Source organism: Trichosurus vulpecula, chromosome 7 (genome assembly GCF_011100635.1).
Source record: "Trichosurus vulpecula isolate mTriVul1 chromosome 7, mTriVul1.pri, whole genome shotgun sequence".
NCBI classification, from domain to species: Eukaryota; Metazoa; Chordata; class Mammalia; order Diprotodontia; family Phalangeridae; genus Trichosurus; species Trichosurus vulpecula.
Genome location: NC_050579.1, coordinates 136908389 through 136926557, shown reverse-complemented (window position 1 = coordinate 136926557; position 18169 = coordinate 136908389). Strand labels below are relative to the sequence as shown.

Genomic DNA, 18169 nt, shown 5'->3' with positions numbered 1-18169 from the left:
TTTATGAGCTATTATCTTAGAGTTTTTCTGATATGGTTTAGGGTAGTCTTAGGACCCTTCCCCCCAAAAAGCTGCAAATGGGAAGGAGTTAGTATCTAAGATACAGGAAATGTAAGGCCAGTGGAAAGGGTACTATGAACATAAAAATCTCAGCTGATAAGCACCTAAGGAAGTAACATAGAAGGACACTGGTAGAGAATGTCAAGAGGACTTAACTCACATCTATAGATGATTGTGTGACTATGCTTTGAGAATCACTGATTTAGTGTAATCCTCTCATCCTACGAATTATGAAACTGATTAATGAGGTTAATTGACTTGTTTATGATCAAAGAGCTAGAATTCAAGACCAGATATTCCAATCCATTGTCATTTCCACTATTTTTGCTTAGCTCAGTGACATAAGGGATGTTTAGCAGAAGTTTTGGGATCTTTACCTTGAAGCAGCTTTCTTTCACATAAGTAAAATGTCCTCTTTTTTGTCAGATGTGAGGACCAATTTTCTGAGATTTGTAAGATTTGTGACTGCCTGCTGAAAGAAGCTGTGGAATTTCCTTTTTGGAACTCCTCAAGCATGAGAGATTTTTATCTTTCTGACATCACTTAGCCTGAAGGCAGAGAGGCTGAAATGACCGGTCCAGCTCCCCTGTGATCCTGTAATCTGAACTTGTAAAAAGTTGAGACAGTATCTTAATGGGAATACGTAAATGTGTTCTTCCTTTAGATGACAACCAGAATAAAACCAATGAGAAGAAAGAGAAGAAGATGGTGGTTCAAAAGCCCCGTGGCACTATGGAATATACAGTAAGTATGAATGTCATGGCTGTGAGTGTTCATATAATTTAGGATAATAATGATAATTATAGTTTTGTCACAGTTCTCATCAATACTACTCCTACTACTAGTATTAGTACCACCACCAACACCATCACCACCACCTCCACCACCTCCACCACCTAGCTAGCTAGCATTTGTGCAACATTTTAAGGTTGGCAAAACACTACAAATATCTTATTTTGTCTTCACAACAACTTAGTGTTATTATATTCCCTTTTAACAGATGAGGAAACTGAGGCAGGCAAAGGTTAAGTAACTTGCCCAGTGTCAGAAAGCTAGTAAGTGTCCAAGACTGGATTTTAACTCAGATCTTCCTGGCACTAGGGTCCAGTGCTCTATCCACTGAGCTACCTAGCTGCCTTATTACTAAGCATATACTAGCTTTGGAGAAGGCTTTTGGAACAGAAAAAATACCCTTAACAGAGATTTTATTTTTCTGCAAGTCTTTTAGAGTGCCTAGCTATAGTGTCAGTCCAATAATTACAAAAGGAATAGATATTTGTTTATATTTGAAAACACTGGTCTTAGGACTCTGGATATCCCTAAGCATCTCTTTACCATTGTCTCAGAATTTTTCTTTATTGGTAGTAATACTAGTACTTCTAAAGCTTTCATTCTTAAAGTCCATTTCTGCCCAGCAGAATACTGGGCACCATTGAGAAGAGGTCAATATAAAGACAAGAGCACTGGACTTGGAATCAGAGCCTTAGGGTTCATAATCTGCTTTTGCTGTTTACTTACTAATGATATGATTTGGTTCAACATTCAGTCATTTTTCACCTCTCTGGCCCTCTGTTCCTTCTTCTATTAAAGTGAAGGAGATACACTGATGATTTCTAAGCTCCCTTGATGCCATATTCAATTATTAAATATAAATGGGTGGGCAAAAATAAGAACACTGATGTTCACATCACGCTTCAAGGTTTACAAAGCACTTTATATACATCATGTCATTTGATCCCCATAACAACCCTGAAAGGTGAAAATATTTAATTTAAATTTTACCAGCCTCATTTTTATAGATAAGGACTTGAAGCTTAGAGAAAGGGAATGATTTTCCCCAGTAATGAGAGAACCACTAATCAAACCCAGGTTCTCCACCCCAAATCTGGTACTATTTCCACTATACTACATTGCCTCATACAAATTAATAATACCCATATTCACAACTATTTCATTAATGTATAAAATAAAGCTTGCCTCTTGAACTTGGCTTAAAGGTTAATTTCTTTTACATGCAAAATTAGAAATAACAGGTGACCTACTTTACTTAGTCAAGTTAACGTTTACCAGGTTATAGCCATCCTTACTGAATAAAAGGTTTAATAATGTGAAGTTGCATCCTTTCTACCAGCAGCATCCACAAAGTATTTCATACCCCCTATAACCTTGTAATTTTATCTGTATAAATGTGGAAAAATCTCCAGATGCTAAAGTGCCTCTTGGGATCTGGGTTGGATTACAGTTATTCATAAATTGCAGTTGTTTTTAGTAAAAAAAAAATGTTTGTAATATCCATGTGTATTATCCATAAGACTCAGATTGCTCTGTCCCAGGTAGGCCCAATTTGTTTGAGTATATAATAAGCCTAAGTATACTATAAGCCTAAGTAAGAATCATTTCTTTTATTGTTCCTGTTTCTCCAATACCTGCTACATAGTAGGGACTAAATAAAGACCTTATTGTTTGATTGCTTGGACATTTAGCTTCCTAAAAATAAAATAAAAACTCTGCCTCTATGTCAAGATTGTACTTCAAGAATGGCAAGCCATCTTATAAATATGTCCTTGGTCACAAAGGGGACCTGGTGTGATGCTTCCAGATGAATGGAACAACTTAAACCCACCAGTGAATGAGTCCAGGAGCTTCATGTTGTCCTTTATTTTGAAAAACTTTTAAAAATTATTATCACTTAATAGGCAAAGACCATATCATTTGAACTTTTAAATTATGCACAATACTTCCCATAGCAGGTACTCTGTATTTTTTTCTTTATTATGAACTTAAAACACCAAAAATAGAGCATTGTCACATACATAGCAGAACACAAGAAAGCACCTATAGGAAATTATAAATCTCCACTTCATACCCCCTCTTGCTTTTAAAAAAAAGTATATAATTCCATACATTACTTTTAAAAACTAAGGGAGAAAGAAACATAAAACTTGTGACAAGCTTAGTCAAGCCAAACAAATCCACACCTTGACCAGATCTGAAAATGTATATGTCTGACCTTGTGTCTATCACATCTTTGTCAGAAGGTAGGTAACATGTTCATTATAGGTCCTCTGAAGAAATGGTTGGTCACTGTATTGATCAAAGTTCTTGAGTTTTTCCAATTTCCATTTCTTTGCAAAGTTGCTATCTCTGCTCACTTTACTCTTCATTAGCTCATATTACTCATTATATTCACATACCGTAATTTGCTCAGCCATGCCTCAGTTTTCTAAGAGGTGATCTAAGTGCCACCACCACCACCTTAGATTCTAATTTTTTTCTCCCTCCCTAATCTTCATTGTTTTCTTGTTGAGTTTGGTGTATTTCTACACCAAACTATTGGGTATATATGTATCGTATGTTCAGCCCTCTTTCATCCATTTTAGATGAGTGAGATTCATCAGATGCCCACTTTCCCACCACTCATGTTTGTATATTCTATTCCCATACCCCAATTATAACAAATAAGTTGCACCCCAGTCTTCTTTCTACACTGGTGTATTCTTCCTTTTACCTTCCCTTTGCTTTCCTCTCTTAAAACCCTCAGAGAAGAACCAGTCCCCCTCCCAATCTAGCCAGGACCTCTGTTTTTCTTTTACTCCTTCAGTACACTTTGAATACATTAGGATTCTGAAAGTTTCTTCTCCTCCTACTAGAGTATTAGTACTACATCAGTTCACAGCCTCTTCAATAATTGCTCAGATAAATTTACCTTTCTAGCTTTCTCTGCATTCTTATGCTTGTATTTCAAACTTCCTACCCAGCTCCAGTTATTTCATCAAGAATACTTCTTTTATTCCACTAAAGAGCCATTTTTCGCCTAGGAAAATTATGCTTAGCTTTTCAGGGAAAATTATTCTTATTTGCAAGCCTGTATCTTTTGCATTTTTGGAATATTACATTCCAAGATCTCTTCTTTTTCATAGTTGAATCTGCCAGATCTTGGATAATCCTAACTGTAGTTCTTAATACTTGAACTACTTCTGAGTGCTTCCAGTATTTTTTCTTTGATGTGGAAGTTCTGGATTTTGAGTATAACAAACCCAGAGCTTTTCTTTTTGGAATTCCTTTCAGCAGGTCATTAATTCAATGGATTCCTTCTACCTTTCCTTTACTCTGATTTCTAACAGATCTCTGGATATTTTTTCATTTATAATTTCTTAAACTATAATATTCAGACTTTTTCTTTAAATAATGGTTTTCAAGGAGTCCAATGATTAAATTCTGTCTCCTTGACCTATTTTCCAGGTTAGGTAATTTTTTAAAATTAGCTCACATTTTTTTCTCATTTTTCAATCTTTTGATTTTGTTCTAATATTTCTTGCTGTATTATGGAATCATTGATACTTTCGGTCTTTTTTAGTTTTTAGGGAGTCCATCTCTTGGACAACATTTAACTTTTTTTCTTCTAAGCTACTTTTTCCTCTTTCCAATTCTTTAAATCTTTTATTTAATTTTTTATCTCTTCATTTTTTTCCCTAGGTATTCATGTAGTCTTTGTGGAAAATCCATTTTTCCTTTAAGTTTCATTTGCAATAAATTTTATACTGGTTGATTTTTCTTTGATTTACTCATTTCTTCAGCTTTATTTCTTGAATTAGTACTTTATTCCAGGACCAAGCTCTACTCCCTGCTGCATTTTGTGATGAGGCAGCCTGCTCTTGTAGTTCTGTCCTGGGTTCTTATATTGAACTCTACCTTCTAAGGTTAGCTCTACCTTGATCTTTGAGCTTCAAAGAACTGAATATTCAGTACTTCCTCCGGCATTTGAGGTCAGAGTGTTAGAGACTTCAGAACCCTAGGCCTGGCGTGTCCTAGTCTGAGTTCTATAGCACTGTTATGGCTCAGCATATCACTTCCCTAAGGTCCCCTCACTGGAACTCCCAGGAGAGCACTGAGCATCCTTTTGACACAGAGCCTTGTACTCTACACATCTCCCTAGAAATCTCTGGTCAGACTGGAGGCTAAGCTTTTGCTCCAGTAACAGGCCCCCTTATCTATTGCTCTCAAGCTTTTGGCTAAAGTTCTGGAGTATATTTGTTTGTCTTGACTAAGCTTGTCACCGGTTTTTTTTCTTTCTCTCTTGGTTTTTAATTTTAAAAGTAATGTGTAGAATTTTATACATTTTTAAGCAAAGGGATATGAAATGAAGATTTATAATTTCATGTAAGTTCCTCCTTTGTGTTCTGCTTTGTGTATGAAAATGCTCTTCTTTTTGGTGTTTTAAGTTCATAATAAATAACAAGGCACAAATATAAAGAATACCTGCTATGTGAAGTATTGTGCATAATTTAAAAGTTCAAATTATATGGTCCTTGCCAATTAAGTGGTTATAATTTTTAAAAGTCTTTCAAAATAAAGGACAACATGAAACTCCTGCTCTCATTGCCATTGGTGGGTTTAAGTTGTTCCATTCATCTGGAAGCATCATACCAGGTCCCCTTTGTGACCAGGAAGGACACATTTATAAAGTGGTTTGCCAATACTTGAGGTACAGTTGAGGCAGAATTTTTTGTTTTGGTAGAAAGCTACATGTAGAAGAATTCATTAGTTTCTCATTGAATTTCTTAATCCTCTCTTGAAACCAGAGTTTTGCTAGAGGAGTTGTATGGAAACTGAGTGGTTTACCTCACATTCAGGCAGTCATCTTGACAGGAGGTCCTTGTGATTTTTCAAGAGTTCAGATGTCCTCGCTAGTCATATTAAGCAATGATCAAGAAAAGTGTTTAGCTTTCAGGCACACTTATTGAGTAATTCAGTGTTCATAAGAGCTAACTAATGCATCACAACAATCTGTATTTTTCTTGTGGCTCTAGCATGTGTCTTATGTGGATTCCCACCAAGGTTGCTCTTGTCAATGTGCCTTGTATTTCTGTCTCTTGTCTCCATCAGTTTGTGTCCTTTTTTCCCCCACATAACCTCTTGATTTTTTTTCAGATGAATACAGTGAATATTTTACAGAATCTTAGGGTAGGAATGGTCCTTAGAGTTTAGCTCATACCTGAATAGGAATATCCTCCAACAACATCCCTAACAATTTTATAAGAATTTCATGTCCTCACTTCAAGAGGCAGATTGGTTTGGTCCAGTACCACCCCAGCTTTAACAGCCTATCCATTCTTTTAAAAAACTAGAATAAGCAGACTCTTTATTAATGAGACATATAAGAATTTTTTTTAAAAATGGGATAGTTTTTCTTTTCTCCATCCCCTTCCCAGTTATTTAAGAAGTAATAAACAGTCAAATCTTTAGTTATAAATAGTATATGCTGTGAATTTTTTTTTAAAAGCACAGGGACCTTTCATTTTTTTTGTTCCCGATTATTTCCTCTGCTCATTCCCTCCCATGCCCAATGAAAAGGAAAGGGAAACAAAACCTATTACAAATATGTAGAGTCATGCAAAACAATTTTCCACATTAACTATATTCCAAGAAGGGAGGGGGGGAGGGAGGGAGGGAGGAAAAAGGAAAGAAAAATATGCTTCAGTATTCACTCTGAATCCATCAGCTCTCTATCTGGAGGTAGATAGTATGTTTCATTGTGAATCCTTTAGAATTCTAGTTGATCAATGCATTGATCAGATTTATTAAGCCTTTCAAAGTCGATTATTTTTACAATGTTGCTTTCTAGATTGTTTTCCTCCTGCTTACTTCATTTTGCATCAGTTCATCCAAGTCTTCCAGTTTTCTCTGAAACCAGCCCCTTCATTATTTCTCACAGCACAATAGTATTCTATCACATTCATATACCACAACTTGTTTATTCATTCTCCAAATGATGGCCATACCCTCAGTTTTCAATTCTTTGTCACCACAAGTAGAGCTGCTATAAATAAGTCCTTTTCCTTTTCGTTTTATATCCTTATGATATAGCCCCTAGTAGCCATATTGTTGTGTCAAAGATTATGGACAGTTTAATAGCCTTTGGGGCATAGTTCCCAACTGCTTTCTAGAATGATTGGGCTAATTCTCATATGCTGTGAATTTTGTAGCCCTAATGAAAAAAGGTTCGAGGCCAAATCTAGGAAATTATTACTTTAATGACAAAATCTCTATTTTAAGTTTCCGTGGGGCAGCCCAAGGAGGAAGGACATGCTGAGTATCAATTGTTGTTTGGTCCTGTATGTGCTTCACCCACTCCCTTCCCACTGAAAATTCAGAAATGTGTAAATATTCCCTAGGATTTAAAAAGTCCAGAAGCACTGAATTGGATCATGTTAAATCATTTGATTTGAGCTGATTTCTTTAGGAATTAAGAGGGAGAATCTTCTTTTTCTCTTAAATATATCATTGTGCAGATATTGCTGTGGCTTACATTGATATTTCATGAAGATGAATGTCCTCTATCAAAAATGTTTTGACTTTTTGTATTGGATTTTTTTTTAGGCTGGAAGCCAAGATACACTTAATACGATAGCATTGAAATTTAACATCACTCCAAACAAGCTTGTGGAATTGAATAAGCTTTTCACACATACTATTGTTCCAGGGCAGGTAATTATTTTAGTATTATGATGATTTTATATGTTTTAGATGAATCTGCTTCAGCTTAGAGATCTAACTTCTAAATGCTTTTTTAATGACTATAGAATTAATGTTCAGTTCAGTCTTTCCTTCCTCAAATATTGAGATCATAAATGCTGAGCTCCCCAGAGATGAGTGCTACATAGATAATAAATCCTTAACTAGTACAGTTCCTTATACTTTTCTTGTGACCCATTGTATCAGGTTAGTGCTGAAATGTGAGAAAACAATATACTTTTTCTCAAGACAAATGATCCATTCCTAGAATTTCATAAAGCCTTTAGTCCTGAAGTATGTGGTATATTTGTCAGGGTTGTATTTTGAGTTCAGAAAAATTGGCATCTTTTTTGTTTTATTACATAAGTTACATAGCCACTTACATAACCAATGTCCTTAACAATAGGCCACAGTCACTGTTCCTTTACCCCCCAAAATTGATGTATAACTTTTAAAACACTAAATAGAATTGTTACGGTACAATTCTGCTTTATATTTTTAAGAGAGTTTGTTTCAACTTGAGAACTTCCATTTATATGGCATTTGGATGACCCAGCTATTTGGAAAGACTATTAAGATTGTATGGCTTAATTCTCTTTTCACATGGTAGGGTTTGGCTTAATGTGGTGACTTCAAAAGTTTTTCTCAATCGGTGATTCAGCAGAACATCATCACTTGTCTATATGGATTGTGTTATCATTTTAGTTCTTCAAATGGCCTATCTCTCAATCATAGTATCGATACAATCATAATGGTAATTTTTTCCCTATGCTTCTTTCAAAGTCTGCACAATGAGCTCTGGAAAGCTTTATATGGCCCTAGGGCCATAGGTTGGCAGCTTCTGCTTTCTTCTAACTTTGCTATTTTCTATTTTTGGCAAAATTAGAAAATAGCACACTGTTATGGTTCTATAAATTTGACTAATAAAAATAAGTAGGCTTATGAGCTTAAAGCTAGTAGACAATTAGAATATATTAACTTAGCCAAAAACAAATTCTTGCATTTGAAAAAATATAGCACATAGATTTTTATATTCTGTTTTTGTCCCTAACTTAAAATTTCAGTTTTTGGTAAGTGATGTATAACTCATTTCTATAATAATCCTAATCCAGGAATAGGGAGCCTGAAGCCTTAAGACCACATGTGGCCTTATAGATCTTTAAGTGCAGCCTTTTGACTGAAGCCAAATTTTACAGAACAAATCTTTTTAATAAAAGGACCTAACTCCTCCAGGAAGACTGCTCTGTTTTTACCAGTCAACACTTAATTGCGTACTTAACATATTCTTCATTCCTGTTCTCAGGTTCTTTTTGTGCCAGATACTGACTTTCCTTCCAGTACTTTAAGGTTAACTTCATCAAGTCCTGGTGCTACTATTTCTCCTTCATCATCAGATGCAGAATATGATAAACTTCCTGTAAGTATATCTTACAATCACAGGTTATCTGTATTATTAGGAACTGTTTCCTCACATGGTTTTATAACTTAATGTGCTAATTTTGATAAGACTACAGTCAACATTTCCACAATAAGAAGGTTAAAATTGGCCTAATCAATAGGCAATGACATTTTAGACAAGAGAATCATAGAAATCTGTCACAGTTAAACTTAAAAGAAAAAAATTGACTCACAGACAACTAAGACATTAAAAAAAATTTCTGCTAAATTAAAACCATATGAGTTTGGTATGGAGTCTTTCACATTAATATAATTCTAGAAGCATTTAATTAAGAAATTCTTATAAGATGGTATTTGTACTTTTTATTTAAAAATAAATAAAAATTCATTTTATTTGGGTAGTTTTCACTATCCATGTTTGATTTTGGAAGGATGTAGTGCATTTGTCACTTTTCATTTTAGATTGAGATGAAGCAGGTTACATGTTGGGGAGGTATAGAGTGGAATTTTATTTTATTAAACTTAGGATTGTTTTGAATTTTCAAAACAAAATGTAAGGGAAGATTGTTTTTACTGTTTGTTTATTATGGAAAATTTGCTCTTTAAAGGATGCTGACTTAGCAAGAAAAGCCTTAAAACCAATTGAAAGAGTCCTGTCATCCACCTCTGAAGAAGATGAACCAGTAGTTGTGAAATTTTTAAAAATGAACTGTCGCTACTTCACAGATGGCAAGGTAGGTAGCAGTTGAGGTTGTTTAGGGAAATGTGTATGAAAAGTAAAAGGGTGATGAGAATGACTAGACCTGAGGAATATCAAAATTCCATCCAAAGGTTCCAGCTCACAACTTGACAAATGTCCATTAGTTAACCTCTACTGAATTTCTGGCATTTCTCTTCTGGAAGTGGCATAAGCTAGTTGGGAGAAGTTGCTTTGAGCCACCTTGGACAAGTTTTATCTTCCTGTGTTTCTGTTTTCTTGCCTTTAAAATTCCTGTTTAAGAGAGGGATGGGGGAAAGAGAGAGGGGGGGGGGGGGAGAGAACGCACAAGCGCCAGGCTTGTTAATATGCTTTAGTGTCCTTTAAGGACACTAAACTCTGCTGATAAAGGAACCAACATCAACCCATTTTCCCAACAGGTGGGTTGTAGACCTGACTTAATCCAGCCTTTTTTATCTTCCTTTCCTTTTAGCTTGAGTGTGTTGAGGGAATAAAAATGTATACTGGTTGTGTAGGGCAGAATTTTCTTACTTTAGAAGAGTCAGGGAAGGTTAAAGAAACAAATTTTATGTCTAGGTAGCTTTAAGCTTTTGTATTTTTATTTTGCTTTGTTACCTTTCCCCTTACCTAGCAAAGGTTTTAGGGTTTCCCCCCTTAAATTAGTGCTAGATTTGAAGTCAGGATCTGGGTTCAAATCCCAGCTCTTCTACTTAATGCTTTTATAACCTTGGGCAAGTCACTTAACTTCTATAGGCCTAAGTTTTCTCAGCTATAAAAGGAGAGGATTGGACTTGATGGACCCTTCTCACTCTAAATCTATAATACTGAGATTTGAATAATACTGTCACTGCCACCAAAATCAAAGGTGGACCAAGAGTACATTGAGCAGTGCCCCATTTAGAGGGACAAACAATGATGAACGTTCACTTATAGATACATTATTACTTTTGCTTTGAGGTCAGATGGCAAAGTTGCCTCATCTTTCTGAGTTAAAAAAAAATTATAACTGTCTTTTATACTGTACCTTTCTTAGTTACTGTGGTTTTGATTCATTGTCAATCAATATAAACATTTATTAATTATTTCCTATGCACTGGCCATTGTGCTAAGTGCTGGAGATACAAAAAAAAAAAAGGGCAAAAGACAGTCCCTGCTCTCAAGAAGCTCACAGCCGAATGAGGGAGAAAACATGCAAACCAGTAAACATACAACTAAACATACAAACAAGCTATATAAAGGGTAAATTGGATAATTAACAGAAGAAAGGCACTAGAATTAAGGGGGATTGGGAAAGGTTTCCTGTAGAAGGTGAGATTTTAGCTGGGACTTAAAGAAACTAAGGAAAACATGGTCATTTTTAGGCATGATGACTGATAGATGCATGGAAGGAATGAATTCTGAATCGTGGAATTTTAGGGCTAACAGAGATCTTAAAGAACATCCCTACTCTAGGCCCCTTTAACTCAAAGATCAGGAAACTAAAACTCAGCAAAATGTTAACAAATTTTGTTAACAAGTTAACAAAACTAAAGATGAAGCTGGTACTAAGACAAAGATCTCATCGTTCTGAGTTCAGTGTCCTATTGTGCCACATCTAATATTGCATTCAAAAACCTTTAAACATGTTTTTTTAAACACCCTAATAAAGGAACTGAAAAAAAAATGGGGGTAATACCATGCTTGGAAAAATTGTAATAGTAACATGTATTTATAAAAAGTCTTGTCATGGTAGTTAGAAACCTACATGCCAATATTCTCACATCTTTCTTTTCCTTCCCTTTTAAGGGTGTAGTTGGAGGTGTCATGATTGTCACACCTAACAACATCATGTTTGATCCTCACAAATCTGATCCTCTGGTTATTGAGAATGGGTGTGAAGAATATGGGCTCATCTGCCCCATGGAAGAAGTTGTTTCCATTGCACTCTACAACGATATCTCCCACATGAAGATTAAAGATGCATTGCCGTCGTAAGAGGAATTCTTTATTTTTATGAGAGTGGGGAGCATAAGAGATTTAGAGATGCAAAGGAGGAAAAACAGAATTTGGTATTGTGAAGAAGAGATAGATCCCACAGTATATTGGGAGAGTTTGTATATAAATTTGTTAGTGGCAGCTTTTAATCTTTTTAAGAAAAAAATAAAACTGAATCATCTGAAGAAAAAATTAACAAAATTTAGTGAGCCAGGAAGAAAGTCAGTAGGTAAGAAAGGAAGAAAATAAATCCATCAACAAACTTTTATTAAGTACTTACTATGTCCCAGGCAACTGTGGTAAGCATGGGGGATTAAAAAAAAAGACAAAAATAGTCCCTGCCCTCAAAAGAGAACCAGAGAGAAATATATACATTCGTGGCACTTCTGTCTTCTTTTCTCTCAAACAGCAGCATACTTTATAAGCAAAATTGGACTAAGGAAAGAGAAAAGGATTCTGCTGGAAGAACTTTAGTTTCTTGAATAAATAATGGCTAAAAAGAACAGGAAAATTGGTTCAGTTTTTATCATAAATTATTAAGATTTTCCTCCCAGAGTCAATAACCAGAAATATTCCTTACTTTTGTTTTGTCATTTCAGTTATTTCCAACTCTTCATGACCCCATCTGGGGTTGTCTTGGCAAAGATACTGGAGTGGTTTGCCATTTCCTTCTCCAGCTCATTTGTTAGATGAGGAAACCAAGGCAGATAGGGTTAAGTGACTTGCACAGGGTCACACAGCTAGTAAGTGTCTAAAGCCAGATTTGAACTTACTTTCAGTACTACAGGTACTGGCTAGGAATCTACTTCCTTCCCTTTTATCTACATAACCCTGGTCCTGCTTCCAACCTTACTGGAGTTCTGGGTCTTTCAGGGTAGGATGGATGGTCAGAAAGAAAAAGTAAATTTTCATCGTGTTTTCCCTACCCAGTCTGCTAATACCTATGCAGTGCTTAGCTGTCATTCTGTCCTACCTCTTTGCCTCAAAACCCCAACCCACTCGCTGTAGAGAAGTTCCTTTTTTGTGAAGGGGGTAGAAGACTGAAAACAGTCTAGGTTGTACCTTCTGTTCTTTCTATATCCAAACACCCACCATTATTCTATTTGTGTCTCCTTTTAGGTCTAAGTTGAGTGTAGGGAGAGGGACATAAGAGAACCTTCCGTGAGGGAAAGAGGAATAAAAGCCTTAGAAACAGGGACTCTCAAACATCAAATTGAAAATGTGGTTGTAAAGCAAGCAAAAACTGAGGAAGATTAAGGTTTAGCCTTAATTACATTGCAACAAATGCCAGGGATAACTTTTATCCTCAGATTTCTGAGGCTTTTTAAAACTTTGGTTTTCTTCTAGTATGTTTTTTTTTATTCAAAAGTATTTATTTCCACAAATTTTTATCCACAGCTGAATATTATAATGACTGTTATAAGCATTTTCCTATAAACAAAGGTGTAGTTTAGAGATTTGTTCAAAATGGAAAAATATTTTTTATCAGTAGTATTTCATCTATGATATCTGATTCACCCCCTGAATACCATTGAAATTCCTTCAGAGAAAGGCTGCTCCTTCTAAACATCATTTGGAGGCAAAAATGTTACGTCCAATTCTGGCCAGGTTTGACATGCACTTTAAGAAAATGTTTAATTTTATTTCAGATTTATCTCATTTAAAAGTATTAAAGTTTATATAATGTGGGGGAAAAGTTTTTTATTCAATGTCATTTAAAATAAAAACAGTAGCATCTTATTATTCTTAGTACTGTAAAAAACCTCCAGTCTATTTCTTTCTCTTCCCTAACCCAATTATGGCATCAGGGTGGCAGAGAAGTGAACCATGAGTATTTGGCTGTATATGTAACAACATCTGGCTTAGTTTAATAACAGTTGGTATGGAGAAAGGTGTCTATGAACCACAACCAGTGGATCCTACCCTGTATTTCACATTTTAGTAGCTCTTTAGTAGTACAGGCATTATGTAGTCATTCAATTATAATATCCTTGTTACAGTAGTATCAGGGAAATTAGGGAAAATTTGTTGTAGTGTTTAATATTAGGTGAAAAAGCAACTACAGATTCCCCTCCCCACCTTGTTGTTGGTTTTTGTTTTTTTAAACAGAGGAGCAAATCAGACGATTGATATGTGCTGATTGCTCTGGTTGTGGCAGTTGATTGTTTTTTCCTATCTTTTTCCAAACTTCTAAGTGTTTTGCAAATAACTTAAAAACTGAGCATTAGAAATTCCAGAAAAGCCATTATTATTGACATACCCCAAGAAAAGGGAAGGGGGGAAGATCCTATTTACATTTGTGTATTGCAATATTCTAGTTGTTTCAAACAACTATGGAAGCTCAGATAGAATGCGTATGCCTGGAAAAAGATGTCTTAGTGTCAACAAGTATTAGTTAAGGATGTGCTATGTACACACAACTAATATATAATATGTGTGTGCATATATATATACACACATATGTATACATGTATATATATGTATATATATACATATATATATATCCACACACACTAACTAAATATAATGGGATAGTTCTCACATAATACTTAAAAAGTTCATCAACCTAAAAGTGATATCATCTGTAAATATTTTTTTCTTTTGTGATCTTTAAAACATTTCAGAATGATTCATTGGATAAATTATAAATCCACCACAATGTTACATAGAACATTAAAATTCTTTCCACTATAATGCTTATTCCAGGAAAATAGCAATTGAGGAATCAGTTACCTTAATGACAGCTAAAGGCACAGATTGGGAAAGGGGCTCATCTGAGATATTAATAAATATAGATTTCAACCTTGTCATTATCATATTGGACTATATTCTTAAATCAAAATGCCATTCTTATTTCCATGGAATTGGGACTGTTTTAGTGAATGAAGCTGCATTAAATGTGCTTTTTAAATGCCAGGTGTGAAAATAGTTAACAAAAAATTTTTACATTAAAGATACGAAAGAATCTCCTTCCAAGCACGGGCTGAGTTAAATATTACAGATCTAAACACTAAATAGCCTATTTCTATGTATTTCCATACTAATATTCTATAAAACTCTCATTTTAATACACATAAATTAAATTCTTTACAGCTCTAGCAAAATACCATTATCCCTTGGGGAAAAAAATAAGAATGAAATCTGTGATTAATTAGAATATCTATGCAGGAAAAAGAAAACCTTTAGTAGATTATTTGATTTTCTCCTAGTATATTCTAGCAATAAAATCCTTAGGAAAACTCCAGAAGGACATGCATACTATCTGCTTGGGCACAGGAATTATGGGAAGAAACCCAGAGACTGCCTTGTATAGGTTACAAGAGGCAGGAAAACCCTTGTCAGAACCTCTGCATATTCTCTTTGCCTTGGCCCTGACTTCAAAGCTGCAGCTCAGGCAGCCAGAGATAGGTTGTCAATAATCTGAATAGTTTTCTCCTTAGAAATGTGGTTCAGCATGAGGATTGCACTCTAATGATATACATGGTAATGTATAAAAACCACAAGAGATGAGGACTTCAGTATTAGTTCTACTATTTAGCTGCTATATGACCCTGGACAAGTCACTTAATCTCACTAATACTTCTTTCTCATTTATAAGATAGTAATGATAACACCTCTACTCTACCTACTTCTCAGTTTTTGTGAGGGTCAAATACTTTGTTAATACCAGAGAGCATTCAGATATAGTCTTAGTCCAGATACCAATACTTCAGGTGCTTGATGAGTTAGATAAACTTAGGAAGGCTAGCCTGGGGACCCAGCCATCTTTTGGCATAACAAGTGATGGGAAAATGTATTTGTTGTTTTAAATAACTGACATGCTAAGGAACTTTGGTCTCCCAACCGATGTTGCTGCTTATGAACTAGCTGCCTCAAAAGGTCTTAGATTGATAATACTTCTTAGCTGATAATCATTTGTCCTTATGCCATGGGGAAAGGCTAATGTTATCTAGATTTGCCCTAACCCCTTTAGAAATAAAACCATATCTCCTGAAAATAGCTGCCTTCCATCTTCACTGTGTATTATATCTGATACTAGGGAAGATGGAAAGTGAAGTTATAGTGGCACATTTTCTTCAAACTCATACTATGTGTTGTTTCCCATCTAAATTATTTTTTTCAATAATTAAAGTAAACTTGGAATGCCAGGATAATAAGTATAGTTACTGTTTTTATAAAAGCAGATTCTCTATAGTAAAGAGCCTATTATAACAAAACTTGGTAATATCCAAACATGGGTCTTCAACAGGTAACCCAACACAAACTGTTGCCGTAAAATTACTTGAATGTGGTAACACTTTTTATATGACTACCCCCCATGAAAAAATTAGCAGTTAGCAAGCTTAGCTGAATCTTATGGATGCCTTAGACAATTAAAAAACAGATGCTTTTCTGAAAGTCTTTAAAACTATAAAATATTGTACACTACAGCTTTGCTCTAACACATCACCACAGCATAAATCTAGGCAGTTAGGTGGCCCCAAATTACACTCCACCCAAGGGGATTTATTATAGGGAATAGAAGTTTATTTTGGGGAAATTTTGCCTATGATATTGCTCTGTAATACAATATGACTATATATTATTGAAGGCAAGTATTGCTTCATTTTCATCTTTGTACCCATGGAACCTGGGATCTAGTAAGTACTTAATAAATGCTATTCATTGATTGGATAGCATTTTAGCAAGGTTCTTGTGTTAATTATATAGTAGTTGTTCAAGTAACATTTCCTAAGTAAATGAGATATGAAGAATTGATTATAGTTAGTTTCTAGAATATTTACCAAGAAAAAACATTTACTGTTTTTTCCCATCCCAATCCTTAGAACTGGTATATTTTCCCTCTCTGACCTGTTCTTTAGGAAAGCTAGCAGTACAGTTCTTTTATCTTAAAAATCTCAAGACACATTTCATGTTCTGCATTTGTCACACATAACTTCAAAAACCATCCACACCTTTCCACCAAGGTACACAACACCTTTTTTCTTTCTTGACATAATTGTTTTAGTTATCTTCTGTTCAGTTTTGAAGATGTTGTTTCTTGATTTAGATTCATCCTTCTGAAATCATTTTAACATATTTTTAGTTATCTTTTTTTTGAATTGGGTCTGTTTGGTGTTTTTGTTTTTTCCTTTCCTCCATTTTGGTTTTTGTTTTGTTTTTTAACATTCCATGTGCATCCACCATTTCTTCCTGACAGTGACCTACCACAGGATCTTTGTCCTCTGTACAGGCCTGGAGAGTGGGAGGACTTGGCTTCTGAGAAGGATATAAATCCATTCAGCAAATTCAAATCTCTCAATAAAGAAAAAAGGCTGCAGAATGGAGAAACCACTACTCCCCTAATTTCCGAGTCAATAAAACCTTTGGAGAAGTCCACAGATTACAGTCTTCTTAAGCCCTTTGGCAATTCCATTCTAAGGGAATCAGAGACCTTGGGATCTTCCATGGAGGAACCTAACAAGCTGCCCACAAAGACTGCTGACATTAAGGAACCCTCCAAGGCAAAAACTACATCAGATTCTAGAACCAAAGAAAACTCCCTTTTAGGAGAAGATGATGACTTTGTTGACCTGGAAGAACTTTCCTCCCAAACTGAGGGTGGAGGTGACAAAAAGGAAACTCCAAAGGAATGCCTTTCTCTTGACTCAGAGGAGTCTAGAAAGACCAGATCACAAGGAACCAATTCCAATTTAGAAATATTGAACCAGCCAGCATTGGATCTTTCAAGAACAGAGTATGATACTGAGCTAAAAGGTGCTCTGGATTTAAAAACTTGTGAGAAACAAGATATAGGGCCTGAAGGGAACAAGCAAGCCATTTCTCCCCTAAATGAGGTGGAATCAATGTTAAATATTCATGAAGAACTAGATAAAGTTAAACTTATTGAATTTTACCTTAATAAAAACAAGGAAGGGTCACAGTTATTTGAAAACTTAGAAAAGGCAGAAATTAGTGATGGCAAAAGCAATCTTCCCTTAGGTATAGATATTACTCTTAGTAGCTCAGTTCCTCAGGCAAATGAAACACTTGTTGAAGGCAGCAAGAAGTCAGGTGAAGGCTATGAAAAAGAGCCATTTTCATTGAAAATGGGTCCATCTACAGAAGAGAGGATAATTAAAGAGTCTCTGGATGCCTCATTGGAATCCTCTCTCGACAAGAGCTGCCAAGGTGCACAGGTGGATAGTAAATCAGAAATCAGATTGTGGCTGTTAAAGAGAATTCAGGTACCCATTGAAGGTAGGTCAGAGTGTGTCTGTGTGTGTGTGTGTGCTTTGCTTTTCCAAATGCTGCAAACATGGCAGCAGTAGCAGTACTGCCAATATTGAAAGAGATCCTTATGTCTAATAGAGAATCTTATCACTTAAGATTAAGAGATGAGTTTATATGTTGGTGCTGGACTCCTAGGATGGAAGGAAGTTGCTGATGGTGGATGGGAATGGGGGAAGAGAGTTTGTTTTTTACCTTTCGAGGAACTTTGGCTGATTAGCTTAATGAAATGAA

At 35.3% G+C, this 18169-nt stretch overlaps 1 protein-coding gene across 2 annotated transcripts in view; it reads left to right on the top strand.

The window, feature by feature from the left end:
• Nucleotides 1-18169, top strand: part of NCOA7 (nuclear receptor coactivator 7) — a 187613-nt gene that overhangs the window by 130519 nt on the left and 38925 nt on the right. Inside the window, exons 4-9 of one of the 2 annotated variants that reach the window (XM_036767325.1) lie at nt 725-804; nt 7441-7548; nt 8879-8992; nt 9582-9707; nt 11477-11661; nt 16899-17905. In XM_036767325.1, the coding sequence (XP_036623220.1) occupies nt 725-804; nt 7441-7548; nt 8879-8992; nt 9582-9707; nt 11477-11661; nt 16899-17905 (1620 nt within the window). Of the gene's footprint in view, nt 1-724; nt 805-7440; nt 7549-8878; nt 8993-9581; nt 9708-11476; nt 11662-16865; nt 17906-18169 lie in introns of both variants that reach the window. The other variant, XM_036767324.1, reaches the window with a different exon arrangement.